This window comes from Argentina silus (assembly GCF_951799395.1).
Source record: "Argentina silus genome assembly, chromosome: 2".
Lineage (NCBI taxonomy): Eukaryota > Metazoa > Chordata > Actinopteri > Argentiniformes > Argentinidae > Argentina > Argentina silus.
The window spans coordinates 33,261,477-33,284,848 of record NC_139656.1 but is presented as its reverse complement, the minus strand read 5'-3'; the positions used below and the strand labels follow the sequence as shown (position 1 = coordinate 33,284,848).

The following is a 23,372-nucleotide window of genomic DNA, read 5'->3' as shown; positions in this document are numbered from 1 at the left end:
TTTTGTCGCCTATGATCTGATGGACGCGAAGACACAAACGAAATAACTGACATCAGATCCACGGGTGTAATTCATGACGCTTTAATAACTGACATCAGATCCACGGGTGTAATTCATGACGCTTTAATAACTGACATCAGATCCACGGGTGTAATTCATGACGCTTTAATAACTGACATCAGATCCACGGGTGTAATTCATGACGCTTTAATAACTGACATCAGATCCACGGGTGTAATTCATGACGCTTTAATAACTGACATCAGATCCACGGGTGTAATTCATGACGCTTTAATAACTGACATCAGATCCACGTATGTAATCGTGACGCTTTAATAACTGACATCAGATCCACGGGTGTAATTCATGACGCTTTAATAACTGACATCAGCTCCACGTATGTAATCGTGACGCTTTAATAACTGACATCAGCTCCACGTATGTAATCGTGACGCTTTGATAACTGACATCAGCTCCACGTATGTAATCGTGACGCTTTGATAACACAACTCAATCACACCACTTATCTCTAATGACCCGTATCTCTTCTTTCACTTGCATCGTTCTAATCCCTATGTAGGCTGTGCGCATGTCTCTTAACATTGTCCCTTTGAATAACAGATCTGTGTACTGTAAGATACATCAAACTTACCTCTGATCACCTTTATGTTTTGGAAAAAGGTAGGGCCTAAAGAAAATGACTCCGCTGCAGTTAACCCAGGATTTATTACAGATGTTTCGAATCAATAAATACTGCCTATATAGATCCCAGAAATTCTGACAAAGAAAATGTGTTGCCTAGTATTTCAAAATCGTTTCAACTTCTAAACCCGAACATGTTTCAAAGAACAGCTAATCGCTTCTGATAAGGTATATTAACCGACTTATTAACCGTATGTGGAGTTACTGATTATTTTCAAATGGCGCAACAGTGTGATGGTGACACCTAGTGGTGGATTTAGGAATTACTCACTGGATCTACAGAAAGTTAACGAGGAAAGTCATTTATGGGAGTAAAGAGATCATTTATTTGCCCATCATGGTAAATGAAGACAATACATTGCCTATGTACAATATGTTTATTAAGAGCAATAAGCAGCCATATTTAAATACATGTGTTATCTATTACAACAATTAGGTTAACGCAGCACAGCCAATATGTTTTAACGTAAGAGGAAAAAAAGAAGGAAACCTACGTGGCACTAACAAAGCTACGAGCAAAACAAAAATAAAAAGCCATTATTATTTCAGTAAAGGCTACCCTGACGTGGCAAACTAATGGCATGAGATGGAAAACGGAAGACATACTTACAGATTAATTAAATACGGTTTATGACCATGACAGAGGAAACCAGGTTTAACAAGCCAATCAGGGGAGGCTGGTGGAGGTTGAAATCGGAGGACGGGCTCATTATAATGCCTGGAACGGAATGAGGAATGGTATCAAAGGTGTGTCTGGTACCACTCCTCATTCCGTTCCATGCATTACAATGAGCTCGTCCTCCGATTTCTACCTCCAGGAGCCTCCATCTGTAGTCAATACTAAGGCATACCATGGTGTGCAGTCAGTCACCACTGACAGTCACCAACCAATAGCAAGCATACAGCAGTGTTGATGTGAACAAGAAACCCCTCAGTGTGAGAGAGAGGACGTAAGAACAAAAAATGTGGTTGTTTTTTTTTCTTTTTCTTTTTCTAGGACTCCATCTCTTCTTTCGGCTATAAGCTGTGCAGTTGTCCCTGTGTTCGTGTGCCTGCGAGACACACACATAATTTCAACACTGTGCAAGGAGATGGTAGGACCGATGTCACTTTACCGCTGAGGATGACATGATTCCTCAGTACTACATTCCAAAAAGAACAAACGTGTTGTGAACAGTAGAGCACAGACAGCAAGCACAGACTGTGCTCGTGGAAAAATAAGAAAACACAATTTAGGCGGTTCGAATAGTTCACTAGGAGCTGAGACTTGCTACTTTCCTGTGTTAGTGCAGTAACTAAAACTTTCTTCTGAAATAATAGCATCAATAATAATAATAATAATAATAATGTTTCTACAAATAATAATGCTTTTTACATCCCTAATATAAATTCAATGTTTAAAATTAGTCTCAAAAGGTGAAACCATGAAAATGACCCAAGATGACAACACAACGTGTGGAACACGCACACAAATTCACGTAGATCTGACAACCAAGGATGGACAGAAGGACCGGACTTACACTTTCTCACAAAAAGGTAGAAAATTGGGAAACGTAAAGTGAAATATAAAACAGCCAGTTATTCACTGACACCACTCCAGTCTGCAGTGTCAGTGGTGTCAGTGGATACAAGACCGACAGGGGAAGGTAGGGGAGGAAAAGTCTGAATGAAAAACTGAGAAAAAAAAGAAGAAAAAAAAGATCGGAGCAAAAAAAATGCTACGTCATCGTCATCATTCTGGACACGCATTTCCTTTCATACAGCTGAAAGAAGTATGAATGCTAGTACTATGCTAGCTGCTAGCTTGACTTGTACAATGCTCTCTTTGCTAACAACAATCTTTTCATCCCAGAAACGCGCCCTGCCCTGTTTTCATCTCATTCACCTCTTGCACTCTCGGGTTTGGCACAGGCATCACTGAAGTTGTTAAAAGAAAAAAAACGAAAAAAAAAACAACAACCCTAAATACCAAACATGTTAAGGCAGTTATCATACACATCATACTATCAGGTTGTCAAAACCTCATACTCTGCTTATTTTGTACATATCAGGATATTCACATAAGAGCTTACAGCGGGATACCCTGCAGAGTCTGAGCTGAACAGTCTTAAATCATGTTTGGCTGACGGAAACACCTTTTTCTTTTTTCTTTCTTTCTTTTTTTTTTTTTTTTTTTAATCAAACACACATGTCAATGTCTATGTCCGAGTCTTATTGGGGTGGGTGGGGATCCGTGGTGGTGGGGGTGGGTGGAGGGGAGGGGAGGGGGCCTTTAGTCCAGCTGTTTGCTGCTGTCTGACTTCTGGTCGAGCCGACTCTTGCTGCTCTTCACCATGTAAATAAAGTAGGTCAGGGTCTCCTTCTCGTTCACCGGTATGTTCCGGAAGTGACGACTCACAGTCTGGTAAAACAAACAAGGAGAGGATAACATGATTAGTTAGCACACAGGACAACCGCAATCTATTCAAAGTGGCACACAGTATACAGCAGGACATTCTATCAGAGAGACCAGGAGGATTTGTCTGACCAGGCTGGTTTTAGTAGAAGGCCCAGTTCTTTCCTCCCCATTTTTGATGGATTAATTAACAAAAAAATATTGAATAATATACAGCAACAACATCAATTATGTTACCCTACAAACATCAAGACAAAAAGGGAATCAAACTGAATACGTACATTTACGGCATTTAGCAGCCGCCTTTATCCAAAGCGACTTACAACAAATACATTTGTTTAAGTAAGTGAATCATCTATCCATCAGTCATCATAAGAAGCATGAAAGTATGGAAGTACATGAATTAAAACTAGTTCCTCTGACACATTCAATCATGTCCATCTAAAGTGTCCCGAGCACAGGAGAGACCGTTTGATTGGGCCCTAACAAGCCTGACAGGAAACGAACATCGCCTCTGTAGTGTCCCAGAGCTGCGCGCCGCCCAGGGCTGACAGCCCCGCTCGCTGGGACGCCACATGGAGGGCTGTAATTGGCTGGAGCTGTTGACTTGGGAGTTATTAATGATGTGTAAGGAGCAGTTACAGGGGCCTGGACCTCACTAGAGCCTGGGGAAACATTCAACTACAGCCTACGTCCATTTAGCCCCCGTCCCCCCCCACCCGCCCGCCCGCACCCCTGCCCCACCACCTCCCAGCCCCACCACCACCTTGCACTGGGGCAGGGGCGGCTGGAGCCTTGACACAGAGGGGCATTTGTAAGGACAGGGGGACTCAGTCCAGCTGCACAATTACATGGGGTTCACCTGTCCATTTCGCAAACTCTCCTAACAATCGTTACTCCACGACCAATTACATGGTAACTGGGCCGCGACACCACATACATCACAGTAAATGAGTAATCTGGGCTGAGGTTGAAATGAGAGACGCACTGGGCATGCTGGCCGGAGGCTCCTCTACTGGGGATACTGGTGCACACACACACACACACACACACACACACACACACACTCTTATGAAGGGGAAAATGACGTAGGAGAATTATCCTAATGAAATCCCACGGAGGGAGACTGAAGGAACGTTAACCAGACGGTGGTGAAGTTGACGGGCTCTTCTGAGGCAGTTTAACACGTTGCTATAGTTACTGTAGTGTCTCTAGTTTTATGGATAACAAACCGTATTTTACCATAAGACGCGATATCAGATCGCATGAACAATAACATTTGGAAGGCGTTCCTGTACAACAAATGCGTTAGAATTCTGTGTTTGTGTTGAAGGTCTGCTTGCTATGTCTCGAGACAACAAACAATGGACTGCTTGTTATTCGGGTGTGTTGACGCTAAGCTAAATCCCACCCTGAGCTAGTGGGATTAAGCTCATTCGGACAAGTAACGAGATGTGAAAACAGCGTTCTCCTGCCTATAGCTTATCCAATTAGATTTACTGTTCTAACCACCAGCTCACCTTTGGCGACCACAGAGTGGATGTGTAGCAGAACTGCTTCAGCAAGTTGCGTGGGCGGACACACGCCCGTGCGCACGCACACACACACACACACACGCACGCCCGTGCACACACACACGCACACACACGCCCGTGCACACACACACGCACACACACGCCCGTGCACACACGCCCGTGCACACACACACGCACGCCCGTGCACACACACACACACACACGCACGCCCGTGCACACACACACACACACACGCACGCCCGTGCACACACACACACACACACACTGTTTGCAAGACATTAATGGTCTATAAAAGGACAAGTTGTTTACTAAATGTTTTTATCCCTGGCTAAAATGTCAGGTGCCCTGAGTGCTGTTCCAAACTGTGCATGATCAAGATCCCATCAGGCCCGTATCATCCCGGCATCATCCCGGCGTTCTCCCCCAAGAACGGACGAGTGGCGTTGTGCCACGCTGAGAACTTGGCGGCGCCACCATTTAACATTTCAAGGCAAATTAAACTACATACTTAGTCATGAGAGAGTAACTATCTTTGATCGCCAACAGCATTGTTGTTCAACACAAAAGCGAAAGTGAAAGCGTTACGATGTTGCTCAGTGAATTCAGGATTTTAGGTGGATTTTTTGCGCATTTCGACGTGAATAAACGGTAGTCGGGTTTTGATAATGCAATCCAGCTCCATGCTGTTAAAAAAAAAAAATCCTGGGGAGAACCCCGTCATTGTACATACGACCTGTGTGAGTGATGATTACCTCAGCCAGCTGGGCCTTGTTCATTATACATACGACCTGTGTGAGAGATGATTACCTCAGCCAGCTGGGCCTTGTTCAGGCCAGGTCTGGTCTGGAGCTTGTAGTGTCTCTTGTAACGTCTCAGTGTGTTCACCTGTAGCTGGAACAGATCCACCTGGAAACACATCAACAACACACCATGAGACATCAACACACCATGAGACATCACATCAACAACACACCATGAGACATCACATCAACACACCATGAGACATCACATCAACACACCATGAGACATCAACAACAACACCATCACCACCATGAGACATCACATCAACACACCATGAGACATCACATCAACAACACACCACGAGACATCAACACACCACGAGACATCACATCAACACACCACGAGACATCACACCGAAACACACACACACACACACACACACACACACACACACACACACACACACACACACACACACGAGAAAGCACCTCAATAACAAACACCACGAGGACAGAGAAAGTGTGCATCATCCACTCTGAACTAATAGGCACAAATGTGTACCACCAAACTTCACATTTCACTGAGAAGACCGTAGGACGATCATTCAGAAAAGGCCATTGTACCTCCTGCATCATCACGTAACCGTCTCTCCCTTTCCTTCATTAAGGCTTTCCCACAGCTTGAGTCAGTGTCACGCTTCAGTCACATGACGAGGGCGAGCACAACGGCCCCTGTTCTCCCCCGGACGGGTCCTTACCTCTGGCACTTCCACGTCGTGGTCCGGAGACTCTCCCCCGTCATCGCTGGTCTTCCTCTTCCTCTTGTTGCGGACACTCTGGATGAAGTTCTTGTGGAAGTCGCAGATGTAGAGGTGGCGGACCTGTGGTGACGCACAGGGGAGGAGACGTAACAGTCAAAACACAGAACATTAAAACACTAGACTGTGCCTGTGGCGTTTAGCTACTGGGGACATTGACTTGGTACATCCACCGCCGTTGCGATCTCTCGGTCATGTTACGCTCACAGTAGGTGACAGTTTCTGAACAGCGACCAACACAGTTCTGGGGAAAGCAATGTGACGACAGAGCTGCTGAAGTGAGTGGTGTGTCTGGTTATGTGGCCCTTGATGGAATAGCCTTTTCCTAAACGTTTCTTTTTAATGCTTACTGTGTCCATCGCATATAATATATATATATATATATATATATAATATATGCCATTTAGCTGACGCTTTTATCCAAAGCGACTTACACTGCAGTGAGTGCATACATTTCAGTATATATGGTCCCAGCAGGAATCAAACCCACAACCTAAGCGTTGTTAGCGCCATGCTCTACCAACAGAGCCACAGAGGACCACAAACAACACAGCAACATCAAGATCCAACTACCTCTACTCAAATGATAACTTTCCATATTCTGGAGATTAAGTGGTTAAATGCAACCAGTGTTGCAAATGTAAAAATGCAGAAATGGCCATAGCTGGCTGCTTGGAGGGCCCATCCTCTGAACCATGGGGGAAGGGAGGGGTGAGCCACGCTCCCAACACGTGGATTGATCACGTGTGAGAGCTGGCAAACGTCCAACTTGTAGCACTGAAGTTTCCGAGGTCCCGTCTGCAGCAGGACACATCGCTGTACGCTGCCTGGCAGCACACACCGCTTAACGCCAACTTCTCACAGCAAACTTGTTGGGTAGACGGTTAGTCGACGATCGTACTTCCTGACTACTTGTGTGTCATTCCCACCGGACGACACCATCGCTTCCTTAGCAACTGCCATTTTAGGGAGTGGAGGCGTGGAAACGGCGGACTACGCAGTGTAAGAAACACAGCCCGCCGATAGGAACTTGCTGGTGTGTGGGGGAGCGACCCTTCTCTGCTGTCCCGCTGCTGTTAGCTAATCCAAACCAAATCATAACCGTAGCTAGCAGAGGGAAGTCCACCATTTTCGATCATAGAAAGCTACAGTACAGGGCGAAGGAGGCAGAAAACACTGTCCTGACTTGAGTCAGTGAAAGATCGCTGGGTGCTAGTCTCACGTTTACCGTCAAAGTATGATGTAAAAGCAGCTAACGCGTGAATCCCCTCTTCGTGATAATGATAGCTAGTGAACTTGGCAACCTGGGTGGAGAACAAAAGCATGACACCGTAGTGGGCTGCAGCCACTCAGTCCCGACCTAGCGTAGCTGGGTCGCTGTAGCAAACTGTCAATGAGTCGTGCATTCAATTGTTACCTTAGCTAACCACCGCGGACGTTTGCAGACTTACGCTTTTGTCGATGTCCAGCTTTAGTTTTTTCTGCGATATGCTCTTCTGGATCCTTTTGCTGAAGGAGGCGTTTCCAGCTGATCGACCGCATCGCTCGCCGTCCTCAATCAGACAGCAACTCTGGCCGTAGAACGGCGGGGCCGGGGGGCCATCGTGGCTGTCTTCCTCAGTGCTGAACCCATTCATGCTGACTGCTTTCGGGGTCTTGTTAAAAAAAAAAAAACGACAACGCGCTTCCTCTTGTTCCTCAACTATGACCTCTTTGTGTTTAGTTTCGGCAGCAGCAGAAACCGTTGCTTTCTCAAATTCAACCAATGCGTCAAATTACCTCAACAAGCGATCTTTAATAAAATATATACTTTACGTGGCTGTGGAGCCTCGTCGCCAAGCCAGGATGCCGATAGGACCGCAAGGTGGCTTGCTAGCGAACAAATTCCTGAGCTGGCACAACGTTTATGTCGCTTTGTACAACGCGCAACCGTTACTTTTCAATCATTCGTAGATGCGCCTCCAATCAGTTAACATTTATCAAACGAAACCTGAGCGAAACGATCGTCTTTCACCGATAAAACAACTTTGAAGAAATCACGTATTTCATAGACTTCACCTCAACAATCGCGGCACTCTTTCAGAACAGCTTGTACAATGAAACATGTCCTGCTTCTGCGGTGGAAGTGTCCTTCCTGAAACGCTATTGGTTGAATTTTGAATAGAGGCGGGGATTAACATGTTTTCGTGCTCTTCGGTTGGTTAGAAGATTATCAATCTTCCAGTTGTTGCTTCCTGGATCGCGATGCGTATTTGTTTTCTCTATGAAAAGAAATCAGCCTGTCACTGCCGCCACAGTGTGCTGTGCTAGATCTTTGAAACACACAAAGACATACACGATCATGCGACATTTGTTTCTGTGCACACGCTGATATCATGATAGCCCTACTGTATTCTAAATAGTCTTGCATTCTGACAATGATTTCAATCTTATAACGGTCTAGCGCTATGTTTGTCTGTGACAGTTTACCACCATTTGAGTGCATTTGCAATGTGTTTAGATCTACTAGTAGCTCCCCCCTCATCTCACCTAAGTAGACATTTCATGTTCTTTCTCTATGACAGCTGTTTATAGGCTCATTTGGTTTCCATGCTGTTTCTGTTACTTTCCCAGTTTCCATGTTGTTATCTATCTGCCCCCAGGTCAGCTTGCTGATTCCCTTGAGATGGATGTCCTTCTCAACTTCTTCCCTGGGGACAGCACACTGCTTGTTGTCCTCAGGGACTTCAACATCCAGTCAGAGGAGTTTCACTCTTTTGGATTTCTTCTCATTCTCTCCTCTTTTGACCTTAGCCTTTCTCCATCCCCTCCAACTCATAGGCCAGGCAGCTACAGCTTAAGCTGTTCCACTTCCAACCCCACTGTTACCCCTCCTGTTTCTGACCATCACTCTGTATCCTTCTCCCTTCCCCTCAAGGGAGGGGAATCTGAGAACGTGGTCCTCTGTGGCTCAGTTGGTAGAGCATGGCGCTAACAACGCTTAGGTTGTGGGTTTGATTCCTGCTGGGACCATATATACTGAAATGTATGCACTCACTGCAATGTAAAACGCTTTGGATAAAAGCGTCAGCTAAATGACATATATTATTATTATTCGATTATTATTATTATTATTATTATTATTATTATTATTATTATATAGAATGGGCTCATTCCATTCCCTGCATTACAATGAGCCTGTCCTCCGATTTCTACCTCCATCAGCCTCCCCTGAACTCAACCCATACTGTCGCCACTGAGTAAGGGGTTAGTTGGGTGGTAAGGGTGCCCTTAAGATGCTTCCATTACCCTTATGAGGCCCTATCTCGGCCCTTTTCACAAAACAAGTGCCTGGGGACGAGTTTACAGGACAAGTTATGTCACCACGAGTACTGCATCTGAGGTACCACTTTAAATTAATTACAACTGATAAAGGCTTTACGGAGTATTCAACAATCATTCATACATTCTTCATAAACCTAACAGTCTGTAAGCCTACCATTAAGTATGACAGCTCACATAATCCACTATATCACATCCCAACAAAGCTATGCTTTTGAATGACAAAACACACGCAAACTAAGATGCTACAGATAAGATGTGACAACACATGTGACTTTCTTATTGTATTAGTTTATTTCAATTTCAAGTTTATTTATTTTTTTGCAATTATTTTATATGTTTTTACAAAATATAGCAAGGGAAAGGGAGACACAATAAACATGGGCTCAGATGACTTGGTAAGGTACAGTATAACAGATTATTCCGAAAATGTTCCCATAGGAAAACCTTGGGAGCATAGTGGCCCCCTGAGGGAGAACAGGAACTGTAGCTCACCGGGTATGGCTGGACCTGGACCCTGCTCAAGCAGCCCACACCAAATGTGTGCACAAAATAAAGTGCATAAAAAATGTACAGTACCAGTCAAAAGTTTGGACACACCTTCTCATTCAATGGTTTTTCTTTATTTTGTATTATTTTCTACGTTGTAGATGAATATTGAAGACATATGGAATTATGTTGTAAACAAAAAAGTGTTAAACAAACCAGAATATGTTTTATATTTTAGATGCTTCAAAGTAGGCACCTTTTGCTTTGATGACAGCTTTGCACACTCTCGGCAAGTTTGTGTCCAAACTTTTGACTGGTCCTGTATGTATGCATGAAATGTGTGTCGTACGCTTTATCTCCGCTACATTGAAATGCATTGGTTTCATGTGGTGTGACATTGACACATCGCCCCCTTTTGGTTAAGATGTGAATGGAAACGAAGTGGTCTTAAACATGGTCGGTGTCTCAGCTCTCCCCTCACATAAACAGTAACTTCGTCCCAGGCTGCGGAAATGTCTGGGAACGAGGCTACATGAACATTAACATTCCTCTGCCACCAGGGGGAGCCAAAGGTACATCAGCGAATGTGTTGCTGAGGAGATTGCAATCAATGGAAACTCAAACAAGTCGCCGGTAAACATGTTGTCCCCCACGAATGATGAAGCATTTCCCTTGGGCCAATCAGTGTAATTTCGGAATTTCACTTGTTTACTATGGCACCCCCCTTGGGCCAATCAGTGTACTTTTGTACATGCTGGATCTCTAGGGCAAGACGCATCACTCACCCAAGTTTCAACAGAATTGCTCCAGTTGTCTGGTGTCTGAGATGTTGTGTGTGACATGAACATACGAACGGACGGAGACCGATCCACAGTCCCCTCCCCTATTTCATCGTGGGGGACAAATACACGGGCAATTACCCCAGGTAGCCAGGTAGCCAGGTAGGCTAGCTGTTGCCTTCAGAAACCGCTTGCATATAAATATCACAGTTGATCATTCAAATATAGAAACATTTTATTTTACAATTTCAGCAAAAAATATTATACAATTCCAGTTTAGTTGTACAGTGTGTTAAATACCTAAATACACTTTTACAGTCATTATGTCAGTAGAAAAAAATATTGGATATTTATGAGATACAAAATGTACATTTCCCTACACGTTACAACTGCACACACATGTACACAGCATTGTGTGAATGACCAACAATGGTCTTAAACATTAAAAACTTTTGTTTAAAAAAGAAGTATTGTCTTCACATTTTAGCTGAATATTCAATTCCAACACAAGATCATGAAAAAATTGCACTGTATAAAATTTAGTTCAACGCCACAATTAAGAAAAAAAAAAGAAGAGGTTTTATTACCTCCGACCCAAGTTACTAATCAAAAATGCCTTTTACATGTGCAATGTACAGGGTCAATGTACTGCAGAAGCACGTCAAAGTCTATCATTCTTCCACAGTCTTAATATTTGTCTATGCACTCAATGAACATGGATTTAGGGGAATCTCTCTGCCTTATTGTCCCTCAGACGCAGACAGGACATGCTACGTACACTTCAGTGGTGTAAAAGTAAACATGTTTCCATCATTACTCTGCTGTTGGGAGTGCACAGACCTGGCAGAGCATTCATGAAACAGCCCAGAACAATGCATTAATGTAGAGAAGGTATCCGCAGGGCACGGTCTAACCTTCCCACAGTGTCTGTTTACCACTGCACTGCTGGTTTGATGGAATTTGAATTCCAGCCATAGTCTTACAATGATAATGGTATATAGTCTTAATGTGTCAGATATTCTGCTGTGACAGGATTGTTTGACCACTTATTGGTTAAAGTATTTCCCTACAGGTATCATTGACAGTTTCCAGCGATTTCAACTTTTTCAATTTCAACTGCAAAGCAAACAAGGACTGAACGGTTACGTGAGTGTCACACACTCTTCTCTGCTGTAGTTCTATGGTTAGGGGCTCTTCTCTGCTGTAGTTCTATAGTTAGGGGCTGTAGTTCTATGGTTAGGGGCACTTCTCTGCTGTAGTTCTATGGCTAGGGGCTCTTCTCTGCTGTAGTTCTATGGTTAGGGGCTCTTCTCTGCTGTAGTTCTATAGTTAGGGGCTGTAGTTCTATGGTTAGGGGCACTTCTCTGCTGAAGTTCTATGGCTAGGGGCTCTTCTCTGCTGTAGTTCTATGGTTAGGGGCTCTTCTCTGCTGTAGTTCTATAGTTAGGGGCTGTAGTTCTATGGTTAGGGGCACTTCTCTGCTGTAGTTCTATGGCTAGGGGCTCTTCTCTATTGTAGTTCTATGGCTAGGGGCTCTTCTCTGTTGTAGTTCTATGGCTAGGGGCTCTTCTCTGTTGTAGTTCTATGGCTAGGGGCTCTTCTCTGTTGTAGTTCTATGGCTAGGGGCTCTTCTCTGCTGAAGTTCTATGGCTAGGGGCTCTTCTCTGCTGTAGTTCTATGGTTAGGGGCACTTCTCTGTTGTAGTTCTATGGCTAGGGGCTCTTCTCTGTTGTAGTTCTATGGCTAGGGGCTCTTCTCTTGCAAGTATGTTTGGGTTAATCTGATATGCAAGCTCTATTGTGTACTAGATATGTTATGTACTGTACATATTGGGTGAATCACTAAATAAACGTAAGCAATTTGATTGTTGCTCTGGGGAAACTTGCAATATAAACATTGATAAACACAAAAAAAATATAAATCACAGAAGAAATACATATAAAAACTAAATGACACAAATGTTACACAATTTCATCGTCATCATTTTTACAAAGCTTTGGTTTTCCGTCAATTCTAACCTGTCTGGGGATGACTAAGACTAAACAGTATCATTCTAAACCAATGGAATAGTGACCCCCTTTGGATACCCCGAAATACACAAAACCCAGCACAGGTAAAGCTGTGCATAGCCTCATCAAAATAGTTGTTATGCTAATATCATTTGTTGTGGGTTTACCATAGGGAATATAAGGGTAAACTATTCTTTATAGAAAACATGGCAGACTAAGATTAGAACGAACCGAACATCCAAAACAATAGACAGACGGCAAGAACAGGAAATCAATATCAGTCAGTGATTAAATGTCCTCTGAAGCTCATTTCTTGCAATAAAAGTATTAGATCTCTTAATGAAAACAACAACAACAACAACAACAACAACAACAACAACAACAATGAGAACAACAAAAAACCTACAGGTAGCATGGACATAAAGAGGGTCTTTGCAGGGCAGCGGATAACTTTTCAAGGCAGGAGAAGAACACGTTGTCAGCTAGTCTCTTCAGCTAGATTCTCTACTGAAACAAACACGTCAGTGTTTTAGAAACCCCACCCACCCAGAGAGAGAACGCCAGCGTCACCATGGACGCCTATCCCCACCTCACAGGGTGGAGTAGAACACCATACCAGGCCAGGCCAGGCTGAGCCATGCTAAAACAGGTCATACCAGGCCAGGCCAAGCCAGGCCAAGGCCATACCAGGACCATGCCAGACCAGGCCAAACCAGGACCAGGCAAGACCAGGCCAGGCAAGGCCAGGCTGCGCCATGTTAAGCCAGGCCATACCATACCAGGCCGAGCCATGCCAAGCCAGGCCATATGCTTCTCTCATCCAGCAAGGCACTCAGATTTCATTCAAGTTTATCATTACAAGTGCTTAATGCATTTAACCCCCCCCCCCCCCCCCCCAACCCCCCCACCCTCTCCAGGCAAACCAGTCTAGAGTCTCTCCGGCTGAGTCTGAGCCCCCTTCTCTGACACTAGTGAGTGCACCTCAGCCTGTTTTACTGTACACACAGTCCTGCGTGTGTGTGTGTGTGTGTGTGTGGGAGAGAAAGAGAGAGTATGAGAGGGTATGTGTAGGTTGTTCCAGAGACTGTGTGTGTGTGTGCATGTGCATGTGCGTGAGCGTGAGTGTGTGCGTGTCTGTGTGCGAGTGTGAGTGTGTGTAGGTTGTTCCAGAGACTGTGTGTGCGTGTGTGTGTGCGTGTCTGTGTGTGAGTGTGAGTGTGAGTGTGAGTGTGAGTGTGAGTGTGTGTAGGTGGTTCCAGAGATGCCTGGGTTCCTCTCTGGGGTCAGCAGGAGCCTCACTGCAGGTGACAGGACGTTAAGAAGCTGTTCTCCCTGACCTCTCGTGACACATCCCCAGGGAGAAGTCTGTGTGTGTGTGTGGGTGGGTGTGTATGTGTGTGTGTGTGTATTTATGCATTTGTGTGTGTGTGTGTGTGTGTATTTATGCATTTGTGTGTGTGTGTGTGTGTATTTATATATTTCTATGTGTGTGTGCGCATAGAACGTGTTGACACAGAGGGAGGATTCTTCATACAGATCAAAAAATAACTTGGGAAAAGATGGGGATGTGTGTGTGTGTGTGTGTGTGTGTGTGTGTGTGTGTGTGTGTGTGTGTGTGTGTGTGTGTGGGGGGGTTCTTTCTTCCAGCTTTCATGCCAACTGTGATGCGCTGTGTTTGGATGGATGTGGCTCTGATCCAATAGAGAGGACACCTGCGGTGAGAAACTGCTCTCAGGCAGGCATAACAAGAAGGAAAGAAAAGAGAGAATAGAGAAAGAGTGCTCTGCAGTCAGTCTGTGTGTGAGTTGTCAGTCTGGCTTTACCTCAGGGGGAGGCTGTGGTGGAGGGGGGTGGGGTGGGGGGGTGATACATGGGCAGGGACGGAGACCAAAGCCAGACAGCCTATCGGAATGAACCAGGTCGTGAGACGAGCCCAATCACCTCTCTCCGTAGAGACCTGTTGACCTGTCAATCAACCACAGAATCCCTCCTCCATCTCCTATTCACTGATAGTTCTAGACTGGCTTGCCCATACTAAGCCCTCCCCACAACCCCCCGCCCCCCCTGGTGGTCTCAGTTGTTACTGCGGTTGAACTCCTCCAGGATGGTGCTGTTGGTCTTCTCAAACACCCACTGCTGGGTGGGGGAGCTGGGGTCACACGTGTTCATGAACACCCTCCTCTCCAGTGGGTTGCCGTCTATACAGCTGTTACTGATGGGGTGGTACACACTCTTATCCTGGAGGGAGGGAGAGAGAGAGAGAGAGAGAGAGAGAGAGGGAGGGAGAGAGAGAGGGAGAGGGGGAGGGAGAGAGAGAGGGAGGGAGAGAGAGGGAGGGAAGGAGAGAGAGAGGGAGGGAGGGAGAGAGAGAGAGAGAGAGAGAGAGGGAGAGGGAGGGAGAGAGAGAAGAGAGAGAGAGGGTGGGAGGGAGAGAGAGAGAGAGAGGGAGAGAGAGAGGGAGGGAGAGAAGAGAGAGAGAGGGAGGGAGGGAGAGAAGAGAGAGAGAGGGTAGGAGGGAGAGAGAGAGAGAGGGAGGGTGGGAGAGGGAGGTTGGGAGGGAGAGAGAGAGGGAGGGAGAACAACAGCAACATGATCAACATTAGCAGCCTTTGGCTGTATCTGGAGATGCATTTCCATCAGAAAGCAGAGAAGAGAGGTGGATATGCACCATGATAGATATATGCACCACAGTGCCCTGGTGTGGGACATGGTGCACCATGATAGATATGTACCACAGTGCCCTGGTGTGGGACATGGTGCACCATGATAGATATGTACCACAGTGCCCTGGTGTGGGACATGGTGCCCTGGTGTGGGACATGGTGCACCATGATAGATATGTACCACAGTGCCCTGGTGTGGGACATGGTGCCCTGGTGTGGGACATGGTGCACCATGATAGATATGTACCACAGTGCCCTGGTGTGGGACATGGTGCACCATGATAGATATGTACCACAGTGCCCTGGTGTGGGACATGGTGCCCTGGTGTGGGACATGGTGCCCTGGTGTGGGACATGGTGCACAAATGTGTGCCTCACAACCAATTGCACAGCGCTTCAGAGAATGTCTACAGTGAATGATGTCGCTATAAACAGAGCACGCATATTTCTTTATATTAAATTTAGAAAGCATGTGACCTCATCTATCTATGGCAGTTAGTGTGTGTGTGTGTGTGTGTGGGTGTGTGTTTGTGCGTGTGGGTGGGTGTGTGTGTGTTTGTGCAAGAGAGAGAGAGAGAGAGATACAGAGTGTGTGTGAGTGTGTTTGTGTGTGTGTGTGAGAGTCGAATAGGGAGTGTGTGTGTGTGAGAGAATGTGTGTGTGTGTGTGTGTGTGTGTGTACAGTACCAGTCAAAAGTTGACACACCTTCTCATTCAATGGTTTTTCTTTATTTTTTATTATTTTCTACATTGTAGATTAATATTGAAGACATCAAAACTATGAAGGAACACATATGGAATTATGTAGTAAACAAAAAAAGTATTAAACAAACCAGAATATGTTTTATATTTTATATTTTATTCTTCAAAGTAGCCACCTTTTGCTTTGATGACAGCTTTGCACACTCTTGGCATTCTCTCAATCAGCTTCATGAGGTAGTCACCTGGAATGGTTTTCCAACAGTCCTGAAGGAGTTCCCAGAGGTGCTGAGCACTTGTTGGCTGCTTTGCCTTCAGTCTGCGGTCCAACTCATCCCAAACCATCTCAACTGGGTTTAGGTCGGGTGATTGTGGAGGCCAGGTCATCTGACGCAGCACTCCATCACCCTCCTTCTTGGTCAAATAGCCCTTACATAGCCTGGAGGTGTGTTTGGGGTCATTGTCCTGTTGAAAAACAAATGATGGTCCCACTAAGCGCAAACCAGATGGGATGGCATGTCGCTGCAGAATGCTGTGGTAGCCATGCTGGTTAAGTGTGCCTTGAATTTTGAATAAATCACCAACAGTGTCACCAGCAAAGCACCCCCACACCATCACACCTCCTCCTCCATGCTTCACAGTGGGAACCACACATGTAGAAACCATCCGCTCACCTTTTCTGCGTCTAACAAAGACACGGCGGGTGGAACCAAGAATCTCAAATTTGGACTCATCAGACCAAAGTACAGATTTCCACTGGTCTGATGTCCATTCCTTGTGTTTCTACTGGTCTGATGTCCATTCCTTGTGTTTCTACTGGTCTAATGTCCATTCCTTGTGTTTCCACTGGTCTAATGTCCATTCCTTGTGTTTCCACTGGTCTGATGTCCATTCCTTGTGTTTCTACTGGTCTAATGTCCATTCCTTGTGTTTCTTGGCCCAAGCAATTCTCTTCTTCTTCTTGTTCTTCCTCAGTAGTGGCTTCTTTGCAGCAATTCGACCATGAAGGCCTGATTCACGCAGTCTCCTCTGAACAGTTGATGTTGACATATGTCTGCGACTTGAACTCGGTTTCTGAGGCTGATGAATTTATCCTCTGCAGCAGAGGTAACTCTTGGTCTTCTTTCCTGGGGCGGTCCTCATGAGAGCCAGTTTCATCATAGCGTTTGATGGTTTTCGCAACTGCACTTGAGGATACATTCAAAGTTCTTGAAATTTTTCCCGGATTGACTGACCTTCATGTCTTAAAGTAATGATGGACTGTCGTTTCTCTTTACTTAGTTGAGTGGTTCTTGCCATAATATGGATTAGAACAGTAGTCGAATAGGGCTATTCACTGTATAGAACTATGTACCAACCCTACCTCTGCACAACACAACTGATGGTCTCAAACACATTAAGAAGGAAAACAAATCCACAAATTAACTCTTGACAAGGCACACCTGTTAATTGAAAACCATTCCAGGTGACTACCTCATGAATCTGATTGAGAGAATGCCAGAAGTGTGCAAAGCTGTCATCAAAGCAAAAGGTGGCTACTTTGAAGAATCTAAAATATAAAACATATTCTGATTTGTTTAACACTTTTTTGTTTACTACATAATTCCATATGTGTTCCTTCATAGTTTTGATGTTTTCAGTATTAATCTACAATGTAGAAAATAATAAAAATAAAGAAAAACCATTGAATGAGAAGGTGTGTCCAAGCTTTTGACTGGTACTGTATGTATGAGAGAGAGAGTGTGTGTGTGTTGTTAGGACCCTTACCTTCCTGTATCGCCACAGCTGGTTGCCCTTCATCCCGTGGCAATCATACAGGGTGACAGGACTATTATGGGATATGGCGTCGAAGCACACCTTCTTAGTGTGCATGGGGTCTCCCACCCGGATGTCCTCCCTCCAGCCAAACGTGAACACCTGCAGAGGGCACAGAACACACCTGTGAGAACATTACCCATATTCACCTGTTCACACCTCCTCCCAGGATACCTGCTCGTATCCACAAGGACTCGATGATCCTGTTCTGTGCTGCTTTATCATTATTTGTTGTCAATGCGAGAGCTCTTCACGATTTTCAATGTTTTCATGACACAGGACAAACTGACTCGAACTTGGATACGGTGTGTATGAGTTGCCTGTCTGAATGATGATGGATGTGTTTGAATATTGTGATGGTTGTGTTTCTATGTAAGGTGAGAGCCAATCAAATGCTGTGACACGACAGATGACTAGACCTCCATCTTGAATCTGTCCTCTCAGGGGCAGTGTTCTTCAACCCTGTCCCGGGGAACCCAGCCAATCCTTGAGCCCCTGTTTAGCTGCATCAGTACTGGGCTGGAACCGTGCACACCATGCGTGGGTCTCCACAACCAGAGTTGAAGAACACCGTCATAGAGGGGAGCGTCAACACGAGTGACCCCCAAAATGATGCTCCCTCCTGGGGGAAGAGTTGTTCAGAGAGGACCTCCTCTTGCTGTCACATCCAGAGGCCCTGACTTGGACCACAGCCAGCTGGGATGCTTTGATTTGCGAGTGATGCCCTGTGTTCCCCAGCTCTGAATACAAATTGCGACCATGACAAAGATTAAACTACAACAAGCTCTTTAAATGAGTGTAATTAAACTGTCGAAGCCGAGTCGGAGTGGCCAACTCAGGAAACAAAGGGAAAGATGGCTGCCGTCCATCAACGTTCAGTCATGAGCCCCATAAAGCATCTTTAGATGACAACTGGAACAAATCGACTCCATTAGAACAACTAAGATAATGAAGTTGTGTGTGTGTGTGTGTGTGTGTGTGTGTGTGTGTGTGTGTGTGTATTGGAGAGAGAGAGCCAGAGAGAGAGTGCGTGTGTGCATAGTTTTTCAAAAGACAAAGTAAGGGAAACTATTGTTGGTGATGGCAGATAAATAGCTGTATTTCGACAGGTGTGTTCAGACAGGTGTGTTCAGACAGGTGTGTTTAGACAGGTGTGTTCAGACAGGTGTATTTAGACAGGTGTGTTCAGACAGGTGTGTTAAGGCAGGTGTGTTCAGACAGGTGTGTTTAATGCTCCTCACCTGTCCGTGGCTCCACCCCACCTCGCCCCGCCCCTTCAGACACGTCTCCAGGCGGATCGGTGACCCGGACGCAAAGTGTTTACTCTCCATACACATGCCACTGCCCGCATTACGCAGCTAGAACACACACACACACATACACACACACACACACACACACACACACACACACACACACACACACACACACACACACACACACCACACACACACACACACACCACACACACACACACACACACACACACACACACACACACACACACACACACACACACACACACACATACCACATACCACACACACACACACACACACACACACACATACCACATACCACACACACATATCACACACACACACATACCACACACACACACACAGAGAAAGAGAGAGAGAGAGAGAGACAGAGAGAGAAAAAAATAGATGAAGACAGCTATTGTATGAGCCAGTCGAGGGTAAACAGAATGATTTATGAAAATCTCCCTGGGTTTGAATTATGTTAATGTATTTCAAATGTTGTGTTTGTTTTTGCACCAAAAATAAAACCAATTCTGTGTATGTTTCTCCCTTTAGCATTCTATGTTAGAGCTGATGATGGAGAGTATGGTATACTAATGTGATGAGGTCTGGTTGTACCTCTCCCCAAGCACCAGGGGGCTCCACTGGGGCTAGTGCTTAGGCAGGTCCCAGACCACCTCCATTCTAAACCATCTCCACCTCATTGTAGGCTGGTGGAGGTAGAACTCGGGAGGACGGGATCATCGTGATGCACGGAATGGAATTACGAATGGTATCAAACACATTCCACTCCTCATTCCACGCATTGCAATGAGCCCGTCCTCCGATGCCTACCTCCACCAGCCTCCCCCTGCTCCACCTACACGAGTATCTATCTCCCTACGACTGGTGTGCGTTAACATCAGAGCGGACGAGGGGCTGGTTGTACCTCTCCCCAGGCGGCAGCAGGGGGCTCCACAGGGGGGTAGTGTTTGGGCAGGTCCCAGGCCACCTCCGTCATAAACCACTTGAAGCTCTTGCAGTTGAGGCTGTTCCTCAGCTCCTTCTGGACGGTCATGTCCCCGGCCGAGAGGTGGCGGTACTCTGGCCTCCGCTGGTAGATGTGCTCAGCGTACTCATCCATCCACACCTCCGCCACCCGCTTCAGGTTCTACCCAGGGAGGACGAGGGGGGGAGGAGGAGGGGGGGAGGAGGAGGGGGAGAGGGGAGGTTAGAGCACTGCTTTACAATGGCTACCCACTCACATATATACAGACAGACACACACATGCGCATCTACCACACACACGCACGCACACACGTACACACACACACACCCACACGCACACACACACACACACACACACCCGCACGCACACACACACACACACACACACACACACACACACACACACACACACACACACACACACTCTCCCTATGTGACTTTTAAACACACGCATACACACACAAACATACTCTCACACACACACTGTCTGTATCTCTCTATCGCACACACTCACACACGCACACACACACACACGCACACACACACACACACACCCGCACACACACACACACGCACACACACACACACCCGCACACACGCACACACACACACACACACACACACACACACACACACACACACACACCTGCCCAAACACACAAGGTTTCGATCCGAGATGGATCCTCACCGGGTCGATATAGATGTTTGTCAAAGAGAAAAACCAGGCCTTTGTGTGTTCACAATGACAGCCTGCTCCTCGTCCTGGCTGCTGCTGGGTGGCCGGGCTGATCCTATCAAGCACGGAGGCGTCTGCTGTTATCAGCCTATCACGCCATGGACAGGCAGGCTGGGTACAGTAACTATCACCCTTTCATAACAGGAGATTAACACCGAGAGCAGTTCTCGCTGAGCGCCTCACAATGATCAGGACTGCAGAGTGTTAAACCCCCGGCCTCGGAGGTGGGAAGGGGAGTTTCCTACTCCGCCTCCTGCTATACAGAGACTACAGGTACTTCCACAGCTCAGCTCCAAGCTGATGGTGGGGACTAGGAACTAGGGACTAGGAACTAGGGACTAGGGACTAGGAACTAGGAACTAGGAACTAGGGACTAGGGATTGTGGACTCAGGCCCTGGGAGCTCTGCTATGAAGAGGGTCTATCCTGTACTAGGTTGTTGAGGTAGGGACTGGGGACTAAGGCTGGTAGCTCTATACTCCTCTACACTAGGCTGCTGAGGTAGGGACTAGGGACTAAGGCTGGCAGCTCTATACTCCTCTAGACTCCTCTAGGCTTTAGGGAGCTTCGATAGTGCTGCTATAGAGAATACAGTCCCACACTGCTGAGTCTGAGGTTGGTAGGGACTGGCCCTCCTTGTCCCACAGCACAGACCTGCTCCCAGCCAACCCCTGGAGTCTCAGGTACATACAGCAGGGACTGGCCCTCCTTGTCCCACAGCACAGACCTGCTCCCAGCCAACCCCTGGAGTCTGAGGTAGGGACTAGGTCTGGGAGTTCAACAGGCCACAGCAGGTCTTCCCAGATCGTAGCGAGCTCAGAGCTCCTCAGAGCTCCTCAGAAACCAAACGCTGGAGTCTGTTTGAGGCAGGCGTGGGAGAGTACAGTACATTGCAGTGTTCTGCTGTATGTATGTAGGTTACTTAACGTGACTCTCCCCCTCCCTCTTCCTCCTCCTCCTCCTCCTCCTCCTGCTGCTAGGGGAAATACAGGTGGTCCCAGAAGCACAGCACAGCAAACACAGCTCTGCTCCGAGCCAACGCTTGCTGCTGACGGCGCTCCAGGTGAAGTGGAGTTCACTGGTACCATCTGTTACCACGGAGACTGGCACTGAGGGGGGGGGGTGGGGGGGTACGGGCAGGCTGGTTAATCACCACACCTGGTCCACAGCCAATGGGGATGGGGGTGTGGGTGTGGGGGCAAAGCCTGCAGGGGAGGTGGAGGCAGCTGGAGGGAAGTTTTTTTTCGGGGAGGTGCGGGGGGGGGGTTGGGGGGGTGTTGAGGAACAAAAAGCAGAGCCGCAGGCCAGCAATTAAAAAGTCTCCTCTATGACTCTGAATTCACCCTGTTCACTAAAGCTCCACTTCAAACAGAACAGAGGGACCCCAGGATGTGCCTAAACACACACACACACACACACACACACACACACACACACACACACACACACACACACACACACACACACACAAAGTCCGCAGCATAGACACTTTCTATTCTAGGTAATAGATTCAACTCACAATCACTAACTACTTCCATTGTCTTTCAGTATGACGATCATCAAAGGAAGATGCATCAAAAAGGTGGAGTCTCCCACAAAGGATGGATTTGAGCCGATGCACATATCTGACACATACCAACAACTCTGTCACTGACACATTGACTTTTAAATTCATCATATATAGCCATTGATTCTTGAATAATATAACTTAGGAATGCCTCATGGGCTCAAGTAGAACTATCTTACCCCACCGGAACCCAACATATAAGCTTGTTTTACTCCACTGTGAACACTGTATAGCTTCAACAACATGGTTAAAACTAGCACTGTGATCTCATGGATGGTCAGTCCTTGCATCCATAGGTCTGTCTATGAAATTGAGAGGTGGTCCCATTTCTCCAGCCCCGTCCCTCAGCTGTTTACCAAAAAAGCGGCGGGCTGGAGCCCGCTTTGTTGTTGTTTGACTTACAGATTGCACCTTTAATGCATCTCATTAAACACATGAACACGTGACCCCTCGTTTTCCCTTCAGCCAGCTGCAGCACATGCTAATGATGAGGATGAAACAAGCTGAAAAGTCACGTAAAAAAAAAACAACCCAAAAAAAAACAGCCCATAGGTTTCAATTACACATTCACACCAACACCGGCCTCAGCCAAGCCCCATCCCCGGCCCAGCAGCCTTCTGGGCCAGGATCAGCATACATAATGAACAGGGTTCGGCTGCTTTCCAAATGTCATGGAGTCCGAATGCTAACATATTTCTCATTCCGGGCACCCGGAGAAGCATCGAAGGACGTTTCAAGGCTCCTTTTTTTTTTTCAATCTAACACAGAGCCTGCAAAGCTGCAAGTGGATGGGTGAGTGGAGGGTGGAGGGTGGATGGGTGGATGGGTGGATGGGTGGAGGGTGGATGGGTGGGTG

At 46.4% G+C, this 23,372-nt stretch overlaps 2 protein-coding genes across 2 annotated transcripts in view; both read right to left on the bottom strand.

The window, feature by feature from the left end:
- Window positions 1–1,065: 1,065 nt before the first annotated feature.
- sap30l (sap30-like) lies at window positions 1,066–8,270 on the bottom strand. The gene is made up of 4 exons (XM_083689121.1): window positions 7,642–8,270; window positions 6,131–6,253; window positions 5,440–5,538; window positions 1,066–3,103 (listed from the first exon to the last, which is right to left on the bottom strand). The coding sequence occupies exons 1-4, from the start codon at window positions 7,825–7,827 to the stop codon at window positions 2,975–2,977; spliced, it is 537 nt and encodes a 178-aa protein (XP_083545247.1). The 5' UTR covers window positions 7,828–8,270; the 3' UTR covers window positions 1,066–2,974.
- Window positions 8,271–13,708: 5,438 nt separating this feature from the next.
- LOC310801340 (polypeptide N-acetylgalactosaminyltransferase 10-like) overlaps window positions 13,709–23,372 on the bottom strand; it is a gene marked incomplete at its 5' end in the record, with an annotated part of 20,104 nt that continues 10,440 nt past the window's right edge. Inside the window, 4 exons of the mRNA XM_083665334.1 lie at window positions 13,709–15,026; window positions 17,918–18,067; window positions 19,207–19,323; window positions 20,156–20,377. Of these exons, the coding sequence (XP_083521460.1) occupies window positions 14,862–15,026; window positions 17,918–18,067; window positions 19,207–19,323; window positions 20,156–20,377 (654 nt within the window). The 3' untranslated portion in view covers window positions 13,709–14,861. The remainder of the gene's footprint in view (window positions 15,027–17,917; window positions 18,068–19,206; window positions 19,324–20,155; window positions 20,378–23,372) is intronic.

Coding starts and splice junctions, on each gene's coding strand:
- sap30l (XM_083689121.1), bottom strand. CDS start 7,827: ATGAATGGGTTCAGCACTGAGGAAGACAGCCACGATGGCCCCCCGGCC. Junction 5,539..6,130: donor ACGACGTGGAAGTGCCAGAG/GTAAGGACCCGT, acceptor ATGTGTTTCCAG/GTGGATCTGTTCCAGCTACA. Junction 3,104..5,439: donor ACAAGGCCCAGCTGGCTGAG/GTAATCATCTCT, acceptor TTGTTTTACCAG/ACTGTGAGTCGTCACTTCCG.